We start from the raw sequence: 23,553 nt of genomic DNA, 5'->3' as shown, positions 1-23,553 counted from the left end.
GGTTCTTGCATTACCTATAAAAAACAAGAACAGGCTTAAATATTTATTTAGCTATTATTTTGTTGACTTTGAGGCAATTTCACTGTAAATTATATAAGAAAATATTCTTTGTTTGACTTGCTAATTTTTGTATTATCACAGCTCCTGCCAGTAAGGCTTTGTTTCTGTCCCTCCTTCAATAATCTTTCAGTTTTCACTCTGTCCCCTTTCCTCAAATCTCCTTGTACCTGTTTTATGCCATCCCTTTAATCACTTATTGCTTATTCCTCACAATCTCTTCATTGTGGGAGTCATTGTTCTTAGGTTGTTTCTTTTTTTTTTCTTGTGCTTTTTCTTGAAGTACCTGAATGGGAGCTGTTACCCAGCTGGTCCCCAGTTACCAGCAGTGGAGATGGAATAATGGGTTGGCATCTACTTGAGCCATACTCTTATCCTCTTTCCCAAGATTGACCATCCAGACGTGCAAATAAAGTAATACGTCTGTTTGGTTCTCTGTACAGGATGTGTAACTCGTAGTCATATTGTGTCCTGTACTTCAGTGTACTTCTTCAAGTTATAACCATGTGTGAGGAGGAACGTGTGTTGTCGCAAGAAAACACCATTCTTAACTTAATTAGTGAGACAAAGCCCATACAAACAAGAAAAAAAACAAAAAAACAACATGCTTGAAATTACAGCAAAAAAACTTCACATATGCACATGGATCAATTTATATATTTGTGCTTAAATGAATGTACATAACAATGTGTATCATTGTATATATAATTCAGACTAAATGTATCTCATCATTGTCTTTATATGTACTGGTGAGTGTTGATAAATTTATGCAATGGGATTGAAGAGCTTTTGGTGTCGGCAAGAGGTGTCGGCATCGTTAAATGGCAAAGGGCACTTTTAGCCTCATTGCTGTCAGATACTTTACACATTTGCGCTTTTCAAAATATTTGCCATTTGACATTTCTTATTTTGTATACAGTACTTTATGAACAGAATGGTAACTAAAATGTGAATAATGGTGTTATAGAGATACAGTAGTAGTAATGACACATACAAATGCAGCGGCTGTTATTCGAACAAATCGCGGAGCTGTTTTCGTGTGCGCTGCTGTACTCCACACGGCATTAACGCGGCTAATCGCCCCAGGCACGTGTTTATCGCGGTTGCTTTGTTTGAATTTTATGGATTGTGTGCATTTAAATGCAATGAAATGAATGAATTGTAATGTGTACAGTAGTACTGTGCTACTGTGTCAATTTCAGGTGTTTAAAAGCCAGAACATTAAAATGCCATCTTCTGAAGTGAAGTGTTCGAATAACGGCCGCTGCATCTGTATACTAAGGAAATTTCAAGCATACTGTGTGTTCCCTATTTGGCAAAATCCTGCATTTAATTGGACAGAATTCCATTAAATTATTAATAGGGATTCAGAAAAATGACAAAGAAATATATATGTCACAGTGCAAGTACTTTAAAAAATGGAGTGACATGTTTTGAAACGCAGTTTCCTTATCAATTGCATAAGAGGGGTTAAGACTAAGACAGCAGATTCTGCACATACAGTACGCACAAAATTTACGTGCAAAAAATCTCTCAGAATGTGATGTCACTATCATTAAAAACTTAACAGAAATGAACAGTTGGAATATGTTTTTCCCTTTCCAGAAAAAACCCAGCTCACCTTCAAGAGTTTAGTCACCCTGGAGACAGTGATTATCGTGATGTTGAGAGTGCAAGTCAAGATGACAGTGATGACAGGCCGGAATGTCCATATGGCACTGATTGTTATAGGTAAGAACCACGTTTCAGTTTAGATTTTATGGTTGCTAAAAAAAAAAATAACTCTTGAAACCTAACAATTTTTTATTCTGTTATTCAGGGTTTCTTAAAAGGAATAGTATGATTACTCGATCTAGAGCTGTTTTTAGGTGCATGAGAGTTTAATAATAGTATTTTAATATTCCTTGTTATTATTGGAACTACTATTTTATTTGGTGGCTTTGTCTAGTTGTAGAAATGTGCAAATGATTATCCAAAAATGTAATATAGAAACACAGCTTTCACAGCAAATATGTTAAGTATGCAACCTCTATCCATATTTGTAAATATTCACAGAGAGCATTTATTGACTAGTATGTGGTATATTTCATTTTAACAAATTAAAGGGCAGGGGTAGGATTTCAATATTTTTAACGTTTTGTTAGATGGAAATCGTTGCGTTATCAGATGGTAAACTAATATCTTGAGTAAATCTCCCAATACTTGTGGCATTTCTTGTTTTTAGCCACTTCCTTCTTGGGTCATACAGAACGTTGCAAAGCAATATGCTGCCAACTGCTCTGACACAGAAGAAAACATATCTTGAATAAAGCAGCTCCAAAGTACGCACCCCTTGCATATACACTCACAACAACACCCTTTTACGGTTTCGGGAAGTTCTCCCCCTTCTTACCACTTAGACTGTAAGCTCTTTGGAGCAGGTGTTCCTTTTTCTAATGTTAACTTTCTTTTTTAAACTCTTATTCCCATTACAGTATGTTTCCTATTATTTGGTTGTGTCTCTCACTGCTGTGTACATGCATTGAGCTATAAAAGTAGAGTTATAAATACCCTACATACTGTACAGTACAGTACCTATGACTTTTTATGTGACTGCAATAAGGTGTCTAATGGCACATGATTGTCTCTTATTAAGTAAAACTGCTTAGTTAATAACGGGTCAGTCTTTTTACCTCTGTACTGTTCATATCAATTACAAGTCCCTGTCTTATACAGGTAGTAGTTCTTCCAGTTATCACATTGATCCTTCTCTGCCAGATTGCTATAATCACTTTAATTGTCTGCTGGGGATCTGACGATATAAAGTACCCTTTAGCAAATGACTCTTACAAACTGTTTGACTAAACTGTGTATGTTCATTCTCTTCTCTCCTCACACTCCTTGCAATGCACTTAAGGCTTTTTTTGGCATAGAATTTGTTAAAATAAGGTAGACTTTTAAACTTGTTAATATTTGATTTTCAAATAATACTTTCTTATATCACAGTATATTTCCTTGTGACATTGGTTAAATGGTGCCTCAAGTGCAGGTGATACCATTTAACCCAAGTTATAGTCTGTATTTACGTAACAGACATCATTTGAGGCTCTTGCCATCAGGCTGCCTGAACGGAATTGTAAAACAATTAAGATTGCGTGTTTACAGAACCATTGCAAAAGGAGATCAAAAACATTCAACACTGTTGTATTACAGTTCTCAATTATGCGTTTTTTGGACACACAAAGCAGTGGGATTCTCCACCGCCGGCCACTTCTACAAGAAGGTAACTTTTAGGGTAGATGTTTACTTTTTGGATAGGGGTTCATTTAACGGGTTTTAGCGGTTAGGGTAGGGTGGTTAACTTTTAGGAGTTTTAGGGTAAAAGGTTAAGGTTTGAAGAGTACGGGGTAACTAACGTTAGTATTCTGAGTTAAAATTAGAGTTGTTTAAGGTGAGGGCTAAGATTAGTGATTTTCCTTAGCGGCAAAGCATCCAGCGGCAGAGGATTATTGCTGTGCGTCACTTGCGGCGGAACGCTGGCAGTGATTTATCTTAGACTGCACAAAAAGGGCTTGTGAGCTTTAAGTACTTACTTGAACTAAGATTGGAATTGACAGGACTTACTCAAACTTCCATCCTATCCTACTATTAAATTGCCAGATTTGTTTGATTTAGACAAGTCCGATTATAAATTATGGTTTACAACTGGTCATAATTAGCTTTAATACATTTTACTTGGTTACATAAAACAGAGCTCCTCTCCTTTCTGTGTTTGACTCTTCTCATTCTACAGTACATTGTAGTGGATAAGTTCTACCATCCAGTCCAATTTCCTTGCCCTTACTAAATGTCTCCTTGTACGTTTCCTCCCAAACTCTCATACCTCATATGTTTATTAATTATTTTCCACGTTTATTTAACTTCTCACTGACTTGCAATATAACTTACCCTTCACCCTATATGTAAGGCTCTAGAACCCTTTCTTTGGAATTCCCCCTGCACCCACACCATATTAAATTACTTTCAAATATCCCCTCTTCTACTATTCACAAGTGGTATTTTGAATTGCTGTACACTGTATGGTGGAGTATTTTTGTCACTTCCTTTCTCACCATAACTTATTTTGTGCCTGGTTGTTGCCTCTATTAGCTTCACATTGCAAATCCAGTAACCAAACTCATACTGATGAAACTCAAAAGGTCCAAAAAAAGTTGTCTGTGAGTAGGTTACTGTCTCTGCACTTCTTTAACCAAGACTGTGCTGGAAAAGCTGGTGCAATACAGCAGGCATACGTTTACACCACAGGTGGCACTATCTCCCTTTCCCCCTTCCCTTGTTCCATCTCTCCAGGGCGTTTCTATAGTTGGTAAAATATAGCGGAGATTCCGGTTAGGATCGCCCCATAACAGCCTGTGAGGGATTTGACACTCTTTTGACAAAGTGCCAACACCCACACGAAACGAGTTAGAGGTGCACTTGCCTTCTGGTTCTTTTTTTTATTGTTTGCCATGTGCTGAATAAATAGAATTTTAGTAGAATATCTGCTGTGTAGCCCGTAATTGTAGTTGCTGCGCATCGCCATCCTTTTTCTATTTTGACTTGCTTTACTATGCGTCAGAGAGCACGCCTGTGGAGTTCCAATCGGCTGAGTTCTGTGAGTACAGTGGCTATACAAGTTGGTCTGAGAACACTGAGGATAACAGAGCAGAGTCAAAAGTAATACAGGGTTATTCACAGGATTATCTTTCAGTATCAGGTGGCAAATTCTCCAACACTCTACATCAGGCACGGGGCTTCACGGTGACGTTACCTGGAATCGCTGCGCCTGCCACCTGCTGGAGAATTTGTCATCTGATTCTGAGGGACAGTCCTGGTGTCCCTTCTTGAAGCTTGATGGTCTTACATTTGTTTTAAAATCTTTTTATTAGTTTTTGAATAATATGAAACAATATAAATACAATAATTTAACATACATAGTAGAATGTATATGTATCAATATATATAACATAGCTCTATCCTGGATCTTCTCTTACCTCTCCCATCGTAATTTCAGTGTCTCTTTTGCTAACACCACCTCCTTCTCGATCGATGTCTCTGTGGGGGTACCCAAGGGCTCTGTCCTGGGACCTCTTCTCTTTTCTCTCTACACACTTTCTCTAGGTGATCTAATCGCATCTCTTGGGTTTAAATATCACCTCTACGCTGACGACACACAAATGTACCTTTCAACCTCTGACCTTACACCTGCTGTACAGACCAAAGTTTCTGAATGTTTCTCTGCTATATCATCCTGGATGGCCCTCAGCTGACTTATACTTAACATGTCAAAAACAGAGCTCCTCATACTTCCTCTCAAACCTTGCCCTTCTACCTCCTTCCACATTACTGTTGGAAGCACTGTCATACACCCAGTAGCACAGGCACGCTGCCTAGGAGTCACACTCGACTCCTCTCTCACATTCTCCTCTCACATTCAAAAGGTAGCTAAAACCTAACTTTTTCTCCTCCGCGATATTACAAAGGTATGCCCTTTTCTCTGTGGCTCAACTGCAAAAACTCTGACACAGGCCCTCTTTCTCTCCCGTCTCGATTACTGTAACCTCCTGCTGTCCGTCTATCCTAAACGCTGCTGCCTGCTCATTCTACTCTTTCCTAAATCTGTCTCAGCGTCTCCCCTGCTGATATCCCTTTCCTATCAAATCTCGTATCACACACTCAATTCTCCTCACTTTTAAAGCTTTACACTCTTCTGCTCCTCCTTACATCTCGGCCCTAATTTCTCGCAATGCACCATCCCGACTCTTGCGTTCTGCTCAAGGATGTCTTCTATCTACCCCCTTTGTATCTAAAGCCCTCTCCCGCCTTAAACCTTTCTCACTGACTGCTCTACATCTCTAGAATGCCCTTCCCCTCAATACCCGACTAGCACCCTCTCTATACACCTTTAAGACCCATCTGAAAACACACCTCCTTAACGAAGCATAGGAGTTGCTCCGTGGCTGATACTTTACACCTCATACATAAACCTTGGCCCCTTGAAGACACACTTATCAGAACACCTTCATACTGTCTCTGTCCATTCTTCCTACTTACCAATTAGATTGTAAGCTCTTCAGGGCAGGGATTCCCTTGATTCCCTTCACTTTTATGTCTGAAGCATTTCGTCCTATTATGTGTTATTTTTATTATTTGTATTATATATATGATTGTCACGTGTATTACTGCTATGAAGTGCTATGTACATTAATGGTGCTATATAAATAAAGATATTCATACATACATTTGTTTATGAAAGCATTTTTACTTCTATATAATCTTTTATGATACTGTTCACATATAAGGCTTTCAGGCTCTTGAGCCAGTCACCCTGTGCTTATTAGATGTTTGCTAGGAAAAGCCCTTGTATTATGAATAATAAAATAATTCTAATACTAAACTGGGGATTGACTTTACAGTCGACGAGGAGATGCAAAACAAATTCAAATGAGATATTTTGTGCTTCCAGGAGATAAGCCAGGCATCTACTGGGAGTTTGTCAAGAACTGCAGACAGAAATGTATGTGATTGCTGTAATAAAAACATCATAGACAGTAACTTATTCCATATGTGGCAAGGGTTTAATGTGCAAAAACAAAGACTTTTGGAAAAGTGTTTCCAAGAAAACAACCAAATTCAATATTTTTTTTGCGTAGGTCATTATTATAACAGAACATTTGCATTAAGAGTATCTTCCAGTATGCACGGCACCTTTTGAGCTTGAAAGTCATTATTAATTACAATTTCTTTTACTTTGCCATTCAAGGTGTTTTATACATGCAACTTTAAAAAATGCAACGTAGGTTGCATCCGGTGGCTGAAGAAATAATGTAGTACGGTAGTTATGGTATTTGCATGCCACAATTTCGTCCAAGTTAATACATAGGTCATGGCTACATTTTCTGGCCTAGTCCCATGTATTCACTTTGGCTTTCTATATTGCCGTAGCAATATATGAAGCCAAAGTGGCCCACTTCAGAACCCTGGACAAGGCCAAACAATGTTCTGCGACCAGGCGTTGGGTGCTTTCATGGCCTAAAATAACAAAAGTCCTGCGTTAACTTTAAAGTGAATATGCAGGCCAATTTAGCTGTACAACATTGCTTAACACCCCATTACTGAGCTTTTTACAGCTTTTACTTATCTGATAACACTTAATGAGACGTTAACTTAAACATCTTGTTAAGGCACTAACGGAGCTCTGTGGATCTACCTCTTAATCAGATGAGTTGGCATGCTAAGAAACTCTGCAACATCAATATATCCAATAATCAATATAATTTTAAAACAAAATGCCATAATTTAAAGGGGAGGACTCACAATCAGCCATGATATTAGAAACTATTACATCAGTTAGATTGTAAGCTCTTCGAGGCAGGGTCTCCTTTTCCTAATGTTACTTTTATGTCTGAAGCGCTTATTCCCAATATGTTATTTTTATAACCTGAACCAACAAATTACAAAAAACATGATACCTTTTCAACATTTATTTATCCTCACATGATTCAACATTCACCATCCATGTGTACAAAAAGTATAGGAACCTTTAGATTCAGTACCTGGTGGCACCCCCTCGAGCAGCAATGACTTAAACTAAGCATTTTATGTAACTGCTGGTCAGTCTCTCACATCTGTTTTTGAGGAATTCTGACCCATTCCTCCTTACAGAACTGCATCAACTCATTCACATTTGAGGGGTTCCTTGCATGGACACCTCGCTTCAGGTCCTCCAACATTTCCATGGGGTTTAGATCTGGACTTTGACTAGGCCATTCTAAAACGCTATTTCTCCTTCTGCAGCCACTATTTTGTAGATCTGCTTGTATGTTTAGGATCATTGTCTTGCTGAATGACCTACCTTCGCTTCAGCTCACGGACGGATGGCATGACATTCTAATCTAGAATCTTCTGATACAATGCAGAATTCATGGTTGTTTCAATGATGGCAAGCCGTTCAGGTCCTGAGGCAGCAATGCAGCCCCAAACCAAAACGCTCCCACCACCATGCTTGATGGATGAGATGATGTTCTTCTGTTCTAACGCATTATTTGGTTTTCGCCAAACAACATTTCTCATCGAGGCCAACATGTTCTAACTTTGAGTCGTCTGTCCAGAGAACATTGTTCCAGAAGTCTTGTGGCTCATCTATATGCGAACGTCAGACAGGCAGCAATGTTCTTTTTGTGTTTAAACATTTTATTCATGTTTTCAATTTACTTTGATTACAACACATTGTAGATAGTTCACATACAATATTTGTACATGTTCCTTAACCACCTCTCATTTCTACAAAAATATTACTACCGGTATTAGTCAATTTTGTAAAATATTTGATGGTTTCTAATTAAGTAATAATCCCCGAAGAACAGTGCATTACTGGCCAATAATGCCCTGGCTGGAAGAGTTGAAGGCCCGAGGCAAAGCCAGAAACAAACTGCAGACAGACACTCACTTGCTTTGCAGACTCCCTCTCTCCCCCACCCCACCAATTCAACTGACTCTGCTCAGTTCACGGAGCAAGGGGGAGGAGTCAACCCGTGGCTGATACTTCTTAACCAATCCCCCACCCTGTCTCAGAGCTGTTCCTACTTTTAGACCAATCCCCTGCCCTGTCTTAGCTGTTCTGAAAGCTGATTGGCTGGAAATAATCAAATTGAAATCAACACTTTGCAAGCAGCTAAAATTCCAGGCATTACTGATTGGTTAAAATTCCGGGCATTATCCAATCAGAGGGCAGGAATTTCAATAATGCCCGGAATTTGACTGCTTTAGCCTATAATATATTATACCCACCAATGTGAATATATATATATGTATGTATGTATGTATGTATGTATATATGAACTAAGAGGGAATGGGGGGGGGGGAAGAGATACCTTAATCTCTCTTCGTTAAACTTGAGTCTTAATAGTATATAATCATGTTTAAACTTGTATATTCAAGTCGTCTATTCTACAGAAAAGAGAGAACGTTCCTTTCCCACCAGGTATATCTCTTTTGACCTGATGATAATGCACCTTCTTTCCTCTGGTATACATTTTAAAATTGGTGCCCATTTTCTTCAAATTTTACACCTGGTGGATCCCCATTGTATATTAAATCTCTTCTATCAAAATCTATCAAATTATATATTTCTCTTTCTAGATCCCTGATTGAAGGTGGGAATTATCTTCTAATTTAGGTCAAATCTGATGGGGGCATGATCAGACAGACGTCTAGTTTCAATTTCTGAAGATGTTATTCTTTCAACTCGATTTGCTGACACAAGAAAATAATCTAACCGAGACAGCGTAGGATGTGCTTTTGAAACACAAGTAAATTCTTGCTCCAGTGGATGCAGTGCTCTCCATGCATCTTCTAAATTAAGTAAATGCACCGGTTTGATATACTTGTCTCTTTTTTTTTTTCTTCACTTTTTCTATTTAAGTGAATGTTATCTAATATATTAAAGTCGCCTTCCAATATAATTTTTTCCTCATTGTATTTGAGAAGTATATTAATGGTTTTGCAAAGAAGGTTTTACAATAAATTGTTGGCGCTTATATGTTGCATAATATAATCTTTTTCTTTTGCCACCCTCGTTTCCAAGATTATATATCGTCCCTGGGGGTCTATTTCTTAAGATAAAACTTCTACATCCAATCCCTTTCTGAGTGATATTGCTACTCCCCTTGCTTTGCTATTGAATGAGAAGTAGTGGCAAGCATGTTCCCAGTTATATTTTTGTTTTCTGTGCTCAGACTCAATTAAGTGTGTTTCCTGCAGGAAGATTACTTCTGCTTTTCAAAGCCGCAAGTGTTTTAGAATGTTCTTTCTCTTAATTGGTGAGTTTATTCCACCCACATTCCACGATATGACGCTGGTTTTAGACATTATTCCCAACTATCTTTTTGATTTTGGAGAGAAGATAGTTACCTTCTTCCTGTGTTTCGACCATTTCCGTTATTCTGCTAGTTTCGTTTCTTCCTGGGAAGCGGATGGGAAGATAAACAGGGAAAACAATACACAAACCCCAATACAACAAACTTTGCAGCATAACTGTTTCCATTTCTACTTTCGACTTCCAGCATTTTACATAACCAATAATATCAATATCTATTTGAATTTATTCCTTAAACCCAACCACCTTTGACCATGAACTACTGATGCAGCGGCCGTTATTCGAACACTTTGCGCGGTGTGTAGATCGGAATACCCATGCGATGGCGCGCAATTTTTTTAAATCATGCCGACTTAAACACGCGGCTTGTTTATCGTTTTGTCCGGATCAGAAAATGGCATTTTAGCGTTGTCTGCAATACCGTCGAAACTCAAGTGGGCAATCGCGAGTTGTTGTCATAAAAATCCAATAGCAATTCAATGTCACGATTAACATGTTGCCTGAAATCGGCTGAGCTGCCTGCCATGCATGCGCAAGTGCGATAAGCCATATTATACACGGAGCAGCGTGTGCATCTGTATTATACACAGAGCAGCGTGTGTACTGTTTCTGTATTATACAGAGAGCAGCGTGTGTATTATACACAGAGCAGCGTTGAAACGCATAGGCGTGTTACAGTATCACATTTCTGCGCATTAAACATTATGACCTTTTGAAAATATTTCTTTGAACCGATAATCTATCATACAGTGCCCCCGCACACACACAAGGCTCAAGGATTTCATCGTCTTATCTACAAAGTATCCGGACGTTCCTCCTTCTCCTTCCGTGCACCCCAAAACTGGAACAACCTACCAGAGACTCTCATATCCACCACCAGCTTAAGTTCTTTCAAATCTAAGGCTGTCTCACACTTTAATCTGGTCTGTAACTGTTTCATACGCTAATAATATATATTTTCTTTAACTGTGCACGCAATGTCTTGTATATAATGTATACCCTGTTCATTTATGTAACTGTACTTGTAACCATGTATTATTTGTTTTACTCTGTGCCCAGGACATACTTGAAAACGAGAGGTAACTCTCAATGTATTACTTCCTGGTAAAATATTTTATAAATAAATACTGTACACCTCTCCCACACCATTCATTTGTAATGGATGGCTTTCTGGCTTTGTGAAGTCTATATCAGAATGCTGTTAACACTTTGCTTTGGGCAGGAAAGTTTTTTTTTTCCCCCATGTAGGGTGTTGTAGTCGTGGCTTTTAATTACAGATGTGGAACCTGTTCTATTCCGTTTCTGTTTTTAGTGATACACTTTCAAATGTGTTGTAACATTCTGCAAAATCTGTGCTGTTTTTTTATTATTGTGATTTTCAATTCAAAACAAACATTTTAGTTCAAAGTTTTGCAGCATTGTCCATTTTCATCAAAAACATTTCAATTTTATCGCATTGCTTCATATTGTATAACATTTCACGTAACATTTGACATTGATATATCATAGCATAGTATTCCTAGATACCCTTTCAATCAGCAGCCTTGCCTTGCGGGCAGGTGTGCTGGTTACAGGGGAGTGGGTGTGATCTGGGGGTGGGTGATGGGTGCGGAGGGAGTGCAGGGGGAAGGTCGGGCGGGGAGAGGGATGATGTCTGCGGGGGGTGGTAGTGCAGTGGTGGGGGGGGGGGGTGGTGGAGGTATGTGTTGGTTCAATTTCATCCCATTGCTTCATATAACATTTCACGTTACATTTGACATTGATATTGATATATCATAGCATAACATTGCTAGATACTCTTTCAATTAGCAGTCCTGCCTTGCGGGTAGGGGTGTGTGTGTGTGTATGACAGTGTGTGTGTGTGTGTGTGTGTGTGTGTGTGTGTGTGTGTGTGTGTGTGTGTGTGTGTGTGTGTGTGTGTGTGTGTGTGTGTGTGTGTGTGTGTGTGTGTGTGACTGTGTGTGTGACTGTGTGTGTGACTGTGTGTGTGACTGTGTGTGTGACGGTGTGTGTGACGGTGTGTGTGGGAGTGGAGGAGAGAGAGGGAGAGGGGGGGAAGAGGGAGAGGGGGGGGCAAGAGGGAGAGAGGGGGGGGCAAGAGGGAGAGGGGGGGGGGCAAGAGGGAGAGGGGGGGGGGCAAGAGGGAGAGGGGGGGGGGCAAGAGGGAGAGGGGGGGGGGCAAGAGGGAGAGGGGGGGGGGCAAGAGGGAGAGGGGGGGGGCAAGAGGGAGAGGGGGGGGCAAGAGGGAGAGGGGGGGGGCAAGAGGGAGAGGGGGGGGGCAAGAGGGAGAGGGGGGGGGCAAGAGGGAGAGGGGGGGGCAAGAGGGAGAGGGGGGGGGCAAGAGGGAGAGGGGGGGGGCAAGAGGGAGAGGGGGGGGCAAGAGGGAGAGGGGGGGGCAAGAGGGAGAGGGGGGGGGCAAGAGGGAGAGGGGGGGGCAAGAGGGAGAGGGGGGGGCAAGAGGGAGAGGGGGGGGGCAAGAGGGAGAGGGGGGGGGCAAGAGGGAGAGGGGGGGGGCAAGAGGGAGAGGGGGGGGGCAAGAGGGAGAGGGGGGGGGCAAGAGGGAGGGGGGGGGGCAAGAGGGAGAGGGGGGGGGCAAGAGGGAGAGGGGGGGGCAAGAGGGAGAGGGGGGGGCAAGAGGGAGAGGGGGGGGCAAGAGGGAGAGGGGGGGGCAAGAGGGAGAGGGGGGGGGCAAGAGGGAGAGGGGGGGGCAAGAGGGAGAGGGGGGGGCAAGAGGGAGCGGGGGGGGGCGAGAGGGAGAGAGGGGGGGGGCGAGAGGGAGAGAGGGGGGGGGCGAGAGGGAGAGGGGGGGGCGAGAGGGAGAGGGGGGGGCGAGAGGGAGAGGGGGGGGGCGAGAGGGAGAGGGGGGGGCAAGAGGGAGAGGGGGGGGGCTGTGTGTGACTGTGTGTGTGACTGTGTGTGTGACTGTGTGTGTGACGGTGTGTGTGGGAGTGGAGGAGAGAGAGGGAGAGGGGGGGCGAGAGGGAGAGGGGGGGGGCGAGAGGGAGAGGGGGGGGCAAGAGGGAGAGGGGGGGGGCAAGAGGGAGAGGGGGGGGGCTGTGTGTGACTGTGTGTGTGACGGTGTGTGTGACGGTGTGTGTGGGAGTGGAGGAGCGAGAGGGAGAGGGGGGGGGCGAGAGGGAGAGGGGGGGGGGCGAGAGGGAGAGGGGGGGGGGCGAGAGGGAGAGGGGGGGGGCGAGAGGGAGAGGGGGGGGCGAGAGGGAGAGGGGGGGGCGAGAGGGAGAGGGGGGGGGTGAGAGGGAGAGGGGGGGGGCGAGAGGGAGAGGGGGGGGGTGAGAGGGAGAGGGGGGGGTGAGAGAGAGGGGGGGGGCGAGAGGGAGAGGGGGGGGCGAGAGGGAGAGGGGGGGGGCGAGAGGGAGAGGGGGGGGGCGAGAGGGAGAGGGGGGGGGGCGAGAGGGAGAGGGGGGGGCGAGAAGGAGAGGGGGGGGGGCGAGAGGGAGAGGGGGGGGGCGAGAGGGAGAGGGGGGGGGCGAGAGAGAGGGGGGGGCGAGAGGGAGAAGGGGGGGCGAGAGGGAGAGGGGGGAAGAGGGAGAGAGGGAGGGAGAGAGGGGGGAATAGAGGGGAGGAGAGAGAGGGAGTGAGAGAGATGGGGGGAGGAGGAGGAGAAAAGGGGAGGGAGAGGAGAGAAGGGGGGGTGAGAGAGAGGAGGGAAAAAGAAGGGGGGGAGAGATCGATTGATCCGTGGGGGGGGGGGGGTGATGTGAGATGCATGGGGTAGGGAGGGGATGTTTAAACCAAAATCATTACAAAATATATACACATTGTTTATTCAAAAGTATGAGTTAATTATTATTTATTACCCCCACTTCTTTACACGTCTATTTTGTGATTTACCCGTCTAACATGTTATCCAGATAGAGGTTCCCCAAAATGTAACTAAATACTTAAAGGATTCCTCCAAACAAAAAAGGTTGGGAATCACTGCTCTATACACACAAACACACACTGCAGCCCCCACCTCTATACACACAAACACACACTGCAGCCCCCACCTCTATACACACAAACACACACTGCAGCCCCCACCTCTATATACAAAAACACACACTGCAGGGCCTACCTCTGTATACAGAAACATACACTGCAGCCAGGGTTGCCACCTTCTATTGAAGGCTAACGCGGAGATAACATTTTTTTAGATCTATTTATTATATATTTATTTATCTTGCCTTTGGCTGTATCCTCCCCTCCAAATTCCGTCAACATGGCTGCGCGACGTCACGTAATACACATTGCCATAACAACGAGCTGCTCCGTGACGTCACGCGGCATCAAGTTGACATTGTCATGGCAACATGTCACCGCCTGACGTTAGTGTCTTGTTGTCATGGCAACGAGGAGGGGGGGCGTGTCGTGATGTACATTGTTTTAAAGTGTCTCGGTTTTTCATTTTGAAAATCTGGTCACCCTACCTGGGGGGAAAGTCTTCACTTAATTTAAGCTTGCAAATCTGATCTAAGATCAAATACAAATGAATATATTTTCTTGGTTGTGTATCGATTGGAAGGTGTGTATTTTCCCCCAAAATCTTGTGCCAGACATAAGGGAAAACTCAACCGCTCAAACCTCTAAAAACAGGGGAAAACACAGGTTTCCACCCTGTGTTTTTGCTACAAATACACAAAGATTTTCCTCATGTATACATTGGTAGTCTTAATGCAGTTTTTTAACTATTGTAGAAAAATAAAAAGCATATTACCATATGTTAGAATTGAGAGATGACATTTTCCAATAAATGTTCAGTGAAAGAACGCCTGCTATGTTTCCAATAAATGTTCAGTGAAAGAACGCCTGCTATGAAGATACCCCATCCGGTTGGCACAATAGACTGTGCTCATTGTTAGCTGTATGAAAGGCTTGTGTTTTGTTGTTTGCAGTAGAGTTGGCTGAACCAATTCGGTATCTGCTTGAAGTATGTTCTTGATGCATCTCCCAACACTTTCATCTCAATTTCCGTGTCTTGTGCTTTTCTGAGAACAGCACAAGAGCCAAACACAATAAATGAACGTGCCATTTTGTGCTGTCTGAGGCATGATCATTCCTGTGGGAGGAAGTGAAAAGACCAGGGTAATGTTGTTGCAGTATTTGCTATTGAGATCCACTAAACCTTTGGCAGCTAAAAGGATCTGGTTGCAAACCAAACCCAAATGATTTATTTTAAAATCAAATGTTCAGTAATCGGTGTTTGTACATGTTTGCACATGCTCTTTATTCCATAAACATATGTTTGTGTCGCACGTTTCCTTTTGATATAGCATTTTTAGGTAAGTTACATTCCTTCATGTAAATAATTCTAAATAACTTTTAAATTATACAGATGTCTACCAGCTGAAAAACTGGAGCAAAGACGGCATCACATTTTTCAAATAAATATGTTGCTTAGATTACAATGGAACATTGTACTTTAATAAATATGGTGCCATTTTTTTATCCCGTTTGGTAACTAGGAGACCTTAAGAAATGATAACCTACAGTATAGTGTTTACTTAAAATGTGAACCATTTTAGCTGAGAAAGAAGAAACAAGTTTGGTAAAATTTCAAAGCTGCAGTACAGTATATGACCTAAGCCCGAGGCCCCGCTGCACGCGCCCGCACTGCCGCATTGCTTTCCGGCGGCTCGTGCAAGTCACTTCACGGCGGTCTGCAGTCAACTTTTTCCGGCATGGGGGTGCATGGCCAAAACGGGGCCCGGGGAGAGGGGTGGAGGAGGTTGTAGGTCTGCAGTAGTGGGGGAGGAGGGGGTGATACAAGAGGGCAGATAGATCGGGTGCTGTAAAGTTCTCCTCCCCCCCCCCACCATGTGTGTGTGTGAGAGAAGGGGGAGATACACCGGGGCTGTGCGAAACACACACATATACACACACTTCCCGTACCCCCCCCCTACCTTTTGGAGGTGGATGAAGCTCTGACAGCTCCAGGAAGGTACAGCCCCCGATGCTGATAGGCTCACTGATTATCCTGAGTGTGGGATCATTATCCAATCATTATCTGAGTGTGGGATCATTTGACAGTGGGGAGGGAAGGCTTAGAGAAGTACCTCTGGGACCCTTTGGGACCAGGGGGAATGGGCCAGATGAAGAGGTCACCCCTCGAAACGTCACCCCCCTAGTTTGCTTTCCTTTTTCCATTTTTGTGATTTTTTGCTTTTCTTTTGTGATTTTTTCCCCTTCTCCTTCTTTCCCCTCTACCCCCTATATTTTCATTTCCTCTATGGTGATATTTATTCTTGCATTGGCGTATTGGCTATTGTTGCTATATTTTCAGTTTATTATTAGTGTCATTAAATTATTCATTTGCCCTACACTGGTATTCGCTTATATCTGTAGCTGTGAGACAGAGAGTGCTGGTACTAATTTTTGGATTGTTAGTACTTCTGAAGGGTATTAGGGTCCCTTCCTGTTCCGTGCACCCTGCAACCTTGCTGAGTCATTGTGTCAGAGTGCTGTCTATCACCCCCCCCCCCCCCCTTTCTACCATGCCTTAAACTGGTTTCACTCATACCTATCGGATAGATTCCAACATGCATCTATCTCGGGTTCTAGCTCCAACCCCTTGGATATCACCTGCGGTGTCCCGTAAGGCTCTGTTCTGGGGCCACTACTCTTTTCAGTCTTCATCAATTATCTATCTACAGCCTGTAAGGGAGCTTCAATACACATGTATGTGGATGACACAATCTTATATGTACGCTACACTAACCTCTCTGACCGTGAACACATACTTCAACCTGATTTTTTGAGACTTGTAAACTGGATTTCCCAAAACAAACAGTTTTTAAACACTGACAAGACTGTAACAATGGTATTCAGGACCAAGGCTAAATTTCTAAAGCTACCAATAACGGAGCTTCAGATAATAACCAGATCTAATACCATCCTAGCCCCTTTTACTAGTTTTAAATACCTGGGCATCTGGTTTGACTCCCACTTAACATTTGGGTTGCACATTAATACCCTGACATCCAAAACCTATGCCAAACTAGGTGTACTTTATAGGAATAAATCCTCCCTTAGCCCGCTGGTCAGAAAGCGCATCGCAGATGCTAATACCAATTATAGACTATGGGGACATAGTATATGGTACAGCACCCTAAACTCACCTTGGCAAACTAGACACCCACTACAATTTAATATGCCGCTTTGTCTTCCAATGTAGCTACAACACACATCACTGCAAAATGCTCAAAGAACTAGATTGCACCTAGACTCAAGTGATGGCCAAAGTTAAACTCTCCTGTTTTGCTTTCAAATACTTCTTAGGCAAGCTACCCCCGTATCTAAACAAGCTCCTCACCCCTACCACATGTAACACTTGAAATCTGACCCAAGGGACATTTCATGGTTCCAAGGTTCAACAAAGTATCCGGCCACTCAACCTTCTCTTACCATGCACCCCACAACTGGAACAATCTACCTGAGACTCTCAAAATCGCCACCAGTCTAAGTTCTTTGAAAACTAAAACTGTCTCCCATTTTAATCTGGTCTGTAACTGTTTCATACGCCTATAAATAATTGTATCTTTAACTGTTTATTCAATGTCTTTATATATTGTATAACCCTGTTCACCTAATGTACCCATGTATTTGTAACCGTGTTTCTGTCATCATAACTCTGTGCCCAGAACATACTTGAAAACGAGAGGTAACACTTAATGTATTACTTCCTGTTAAAACATTTTATAAATAAATAAAGCCTCAGGACACTTCTATTTTATTTTCATCAGACTTATAATGCTGGCCTGCAATTCTTACATCTGCCAGGTACACTTGGGTCACACACTTTCTACTCCACTTGAATAGTCATGTATGAGATTTGCAACATTTGAGCCAACAAGAAGTACATAACCATAACCATTTATAATCTTCTCTAAATTAGACAATTTTAATGAAATTGGTATAACAGACTAGGGAAGACAAGAGTTTTTAAAGCAGCAATCTCTCCCATTTAAATTTTTTTTTTTTTTTTTTACAGAATTTGGACTGGGGGCCTCGAGAGCGGGGGAACATGCAATTTTTAGCTTTTTGGCCCCTCGGTTTCTGAGATATTTATGGTTTTAGTTTCCATTTTACTTCCTGAATCTTCAAAGATGATGCCTCCAGTCATCAAGTAGGAAGCTGCAACGTCATCCGTTGCAGCTGCCTGTTGGTTAACAGAATTTGACTGATATTTTTATTTCACAGCTGAAACATCAGCAACTAAAATGCTAAGTATGATGGGTTGCAGAGGGCCCCCAAAGCTACAAATTGTGTGGTTCATCTTTGGAGGACTCCCAAGTTCAAATTCTATAATAATAATAATAAAAAAAAAAAAAGCACTTGGGGGTAAATCCAATAGGTGGGATTGCTGCTTTAAAAGTTGTGCCCAAATCTATATTTCATGAATGCATATGACACATTCTGATTTTATAATCTCTTAAGCATCACAAAGCCATGTCCAACAATATACAGTATGTCAATATGTTTCAGATTAATCAGAGCCTGCACTTAATTAGAATAGGAAATACAGTAGTATGAACACATTGTGAAAACACTGGCAGCCATATCGATCATACTATAGGTTTTTCTTCTGTTTATTGTATAAATAAAAAGAAAAACAAATTATTTATGATGTTGTCTCAAAATTGCCCTATTGGCTTGCAGCTATAACACAATCATAATGTAATGTAATACATATACTTATTACAAAACTCTAAAAGAGACCTGTACCTTTATAGCCTGGAAAATCACAAATAAAGGCATGTACTTCTCTTTCCTTAAGGTTATAGTGAGAAGTTGGTTCACTGAAAGTCGACATGCTGTATTCTAACCTCACCAATGTCCGTATAACCTATTACTTTTCGTGGTTCTTTTGCTATAACCCTTGCAGAGTGTTCCCGTGCAGGAATTCTTGACTTTTACTTGAAATACCCAAACGGTTTGTTACTTTTAATATACTCGGAGATTCTGCAGATGATTTTCAGGTTCCTAAACAATTGCAACTCTATGAAAGATACAGCAGGCTTTAGTCCCAACTGATTAGTTCCCGGGCCTCTAATAATGTTATACAATGGCTGTCTGTGATGGTTCTTGGCTCTGCCGGAGGGTATCAAAAACATAATTACTTGTGAAGCGTCAGAACAAACTAAGGGTATAAAGTAATATCAATTCAATTGTGTGAAACAAGACTTAAAGCCAACACACGTTAAGCATTATTTTTCTTACTTGGACAAAATGCATTAATCCTCTGAGACATTGATGCTAAGCAATGAGACACTTACACATTGTATCAAAAATTTGTACATTTGGGGAAATTCCTTCAAAGAATAGGTTAACACAGAATAGACTGAATTGTTAAATTTTCTACACTCAGTATTTGCTTTAGAGCAGCAGAACAGACTGCATTGTGTTTACATTTTTTTTAATGCAGGGGTCTCTGGAGCTCAACTGTATTAATTTCAGCTCCAGGGACCCTTATCTCCGTAGCGGTGCTGTTGGTATCCCTGTACAGTTTAAATGTCATGATCACACTGGCCAATTGGAAGCCACAATGGATGACGTCCCGGCTTCCTATTGGCCCATGTGACGCGGAACATTTAAAGCTGCCATTGTGTTAGGCACACAGTTCCCTACCAGCATAAATACCAACACCACTACGGAGGTAAGTATGACATAAACGTAATGCAGCCTGTTCTGCTACTTTAAAGGGACTTAATAAGAAGTCTAAAGGTAGAAAAATAAGATGAAAAACTACTTGGGTTGACTGTTTTGTTTTTTCAATCTTTTTTTAGCACATCTGGGCTTATATTGGGGGAATTTTTGGGATTTTAGCAGAATACAATATGAAAGCCCTGAAAATGATAAAATAAAAAATTAAGTTTTCGTTAATGAGGTGAAGGATATTCCCAACAAAATGCTTTATGGTCCCTTATTAGTAAGAAACGTCCCTTATAATTTGGAGTTAGTGGCCTATCCCCAGGAACTGATTAAACCAGTGATTCAAGAGTGCCTCTCATAGACCTTTAGGGCTACATTTACTAAGTGGTGCCAGCACTGAAAGACCACTTGCATCTTGAAGTGCGTTTGTTGCACGTTTTCTTAGGGAGTAGCACCGTTTAATAATTGAACATAAAGGATTAGCATTCCATGGCAAACTATGTATCGGCTATAGAGTCTGTGGGAAACTGGGGCTCCAAAAAGTAATCCAACAAGAGGAGGAGAGACTAACAAAGTCTTCACTCTATATATGTGTATATGTATATGTATATGTATATGTATATATATATATATATATATATATATATATATATATACAGTGTTCGACAAACCTATTCCCCCGCACGCCCCGGGTGAGTGGATTTGACCTCGTGGCGACCTCCTCATGGCCGCCCAAGCTGCGCACGCGGTTCTTTGAAAATTTCCTTGCTCGCACTGAAATTTTTTTTTTTAATCCAGCAGCCTGATTGGCTGATAGGATTTGGCGGGCTGCCAAGATTTTTTTTTTTCATCCAGGCTCAGGCCATGCAGGCGCATCCTCTTCATTTCTGCTGCTTGAAGAGGTTAGTACTCCATTGCATCCCGCGGCCCGCTACCTTGTGAACCCGCCCTCCCCCCTTGTGAACTGGTTTTTGGGGCGGGAGATGATAGCGGGGGTATTCCCTGCTTCCCCACGGTCCCCGTGTCTGCCCCCTGGTCCCAGTTTCCCCCCCAAGTCCCCGCTTCCCCCCCAAGTTCCCGTGGCAGCCCGCGCAGGGTGGGAGATGGGCGTGGGGGTCTTTCCACCTTCCCCCCCCCCCCGCTTCCTCCCAGGTCCTCGTGTCTACCCGCAGGTCAGGAGATGGGAGATAGGTGCGGGGGGGAGCATGGTGGTGGTGGTGCTGGTCGCGGCCTTTCCTCTCTTCCCCCCCCCCGTGTGTGTGTATGGGAGAGTGTGTGTGTGTGTAACGGAGAGTGTGAGAGAGCGTATGGGAGTGTGTGTGGTGGTGGCGGCCTGCGGCGGTGTCCGCCTCGGGGGGGGGGCTGCGGCGGTGGCGTCCGCCTCGGGGGGGAAGGGGAGGGTTGCGGTGGTGGCGGCTTGTGGCTGGTGGAAGTGCTGCCGAGGAGGACGACAAGGGGAGAGACAGAGCCAATAAAGAATATCGCTTGTGAGCACATTCCCATGTCTTAGACTGGTCTGCACCCCTGCCTTTCAACTATTATCACCTAGCATACAGTGCTCCCACTGCAGCAAGGGATTCTGGGAAATTACATGCAAAATGAGCACACAATGTGTCACCTTTTGCCTGGAATATCCATACACATGGAGCCCATTTAAGCAGATGCATTGCCGTTCACACAGCTTTTAAGCAAAGCATGGGAATAGCAAAGGAAGTCAAGCCACTCATAGACATGTTTCAACCTTGATGGGTATCATCAGTGTGAGTTTGGTTTATACTTGCTTTACAATATTTCTAGACGGGGTAGGTTTACCATTACTTTTTAAGTTATGATGGGTGAAAAAGGCAACAAAAAATCTCCACCGTTGGCATATAGCCAATAGAGAATATCACTTGTGAGCACATTCATATGTCTTAGGCAGGTCTGCACCCCTCCCTTTCACACATTATCACCTAGCATACAGTGCTCCCACTGCAGCAAGGGATTCTGGGAAAGGATACGCAAATGAGCACACAATGTGTGTGTGTATATACAGTGGCGACACAGTTTATCGCACTGCGGCCAGATCCGCAAGCCGGGAGATTTCCCGGCTTGCTAGTGGCTGCCCCTCGGCGTGCCGCGCGTCATAGACGCGCGGTCACGCGTCTTCGGGAGCGTGCGCCCCCTGCACGCGCGTCCAGGGCTCCCCGAGGGAGCCCTGGTGTCCCGCGATCGCGGGACGGCGGCAGGGGGTTCCGGGGGACCCGGCGGACCCGGCAGCGGTAGGGAGAGCGCCCCGATAGGAGGGCGCTCTTCCGCTGCTTCGGCGCGCGCCCGTCACTCTCGGGCGCGCGCCAGGCTACTGCTGCGGCCAAGAACGGGCAAATGCTCGAATAAACTTGGCCGCAGCAGTATATATATATATATATATATATATACACACATCTGAACCCCATTATAACGCGGTGCTCGGGTCCACATAATGAGACCGCGTTATAATGGGGATTGCGAAATGGCAGCGCATGAGGACTTACCCGGCATCTGCAGCTCTCTGCTCTTTCCCTGCTTCATCAGACTGTGCGGCACACATCTCCAAGGTTTTTTTTTATTTTTTATTACAACATTCAATACTTTATTGCTTACGGACACACACACACACACATACACACACACACACACACACACCTCCCCCCCTACACTAATAATTTTAGCATACCATGCAGGAATTGAACCCATGACCCTTCATACACTAGTAGTGATTCTTTACCTGCTACACCATAGGATTGGTAAGCAGGTAAAGAATCGCTACTAGTGTTTGAAGGGTCTTGGGTTAGATTCCTGTATGATATGCTAAAATTATTAGTGTAGGTTGGAGGTGTGTGGCCGTAAGCAATAAAGCATTGATTATTATATAAAAAAAAAAACTTGCACGTGGACGAAGCCTGATGAAGCAGGGAGAGAGAAGAGAGCTGCAGATGCCGGGTAAGTCCTCGCGCAACGGCCATTTCGCTTGAAAAATTAAAAAAAAAGAGATGTTTTTAAATCTGGAGCCACGCTCAGACCGCATTATAAGGGGACCCGCGTTGTAGCAAGTGGAAATATAACTGTATGCTCATTGGCATGTCTTAGGCAGGTCTGCAACCCCACCTTTCACCATTATCACCCAGCACACAGCACCTCCACTGCAGCAAGGGATTCTGGGAAATGACATGCATATGAGCACACAGTGCCACTTTTTGCTTCAAAACCATTTTAAACATGGTTCCCTATAGGAACACCTATATACACCTGATTCAGTCCAATGAAATATCATATATCACAGATGTGGGAGGATGTCAGTCTGAGGGGATCCAATAATGTTTGGTAATAATAAGATGGCACCAAACTACAGTATGTATTGAAAAGAACATTACTGATAGCTCATACCAGTGTGTCATGGTATAGTCTGTGAAACATCTGGTGGAATTACTTTTTGAATTGGTATTTGAGAAAATATTACTCTATTATGAAAAATATATATCCGTTTGATGAAAACAATTAAATTATGATATATGGTGTTGTCCACAAAAATGCAGTGTTTGATTTATTCCCTGTGGTCATATACCGCGTATAGCATTCTATGATGTCTCGAAGACGACAGAAATTCTAGTAAAGAAATAATGCCACGGCTATGCTACAAGGATGTATGCAAAGATATGATAGAATGCAACATCTCTGAAAGTAATCTCCTTTAACTACAGTATGTGCGAGTTTTAAATCACAAACATGTCAAAATGATTTGATAACTTGTTGCATTCCACAATGTTTGTTTGTTTTGTTTTTTAATATTTATGTTTTTTAGATTACATTATTAAAAATGATCTCATTTGTGGGAAGAAAAATGAGCATTTGAGGTCTTATTAAATAAATGTTCCAATAAATACAACATGTCTGGGAAAATGATCCAACCAGGAATAAAGTTACTCAAACAC

At 42.9% G+C, this 23,553-nt stretch overlaps 1 protein-coding gene across 1 annotated transcript in view; it reads left to right on the top strand.

Annotated features, from left to right (window-relative positions):
- The window catches only part of APLF (aprataxin and PNKP like factor), a 205,267-nt gene that overhangs the window by 139,517 nt on the left and 42,197 nt on the right, over window positions 1-23,553 (top strand). The window contains exon 13 of the mRNA XM_075594934.1: window positions 1,663-1,788. Within this exon, the coding sequence (XP_075451049.1) occupies window positions 1,663-1,788 (126 nt within the window). The remainder of the gene's footprint in view (window positions 1-1,662; window positions 1,789-23,553) is intronic.

The sequence above is a fragment of the Ascaphus truei genome, chromosome 4, assembly GCF_040206685.1.
Source record: "Ascaphus truei isolate aAscTru1 chromosome 4, aAscTru1.hap1, whole genome shotgun sequence".
NCBI classification, from domain to species: Eukaryota; Metazoa; Chordata; class Amphibia; order Anura; family Ascaphidae; genus Ascaphus; species Ascaphus truei.
Note: the sequence above shows the minus strand (reverse complement) of the source record. Positions and strands in the feature narration are given on the sequence as shown.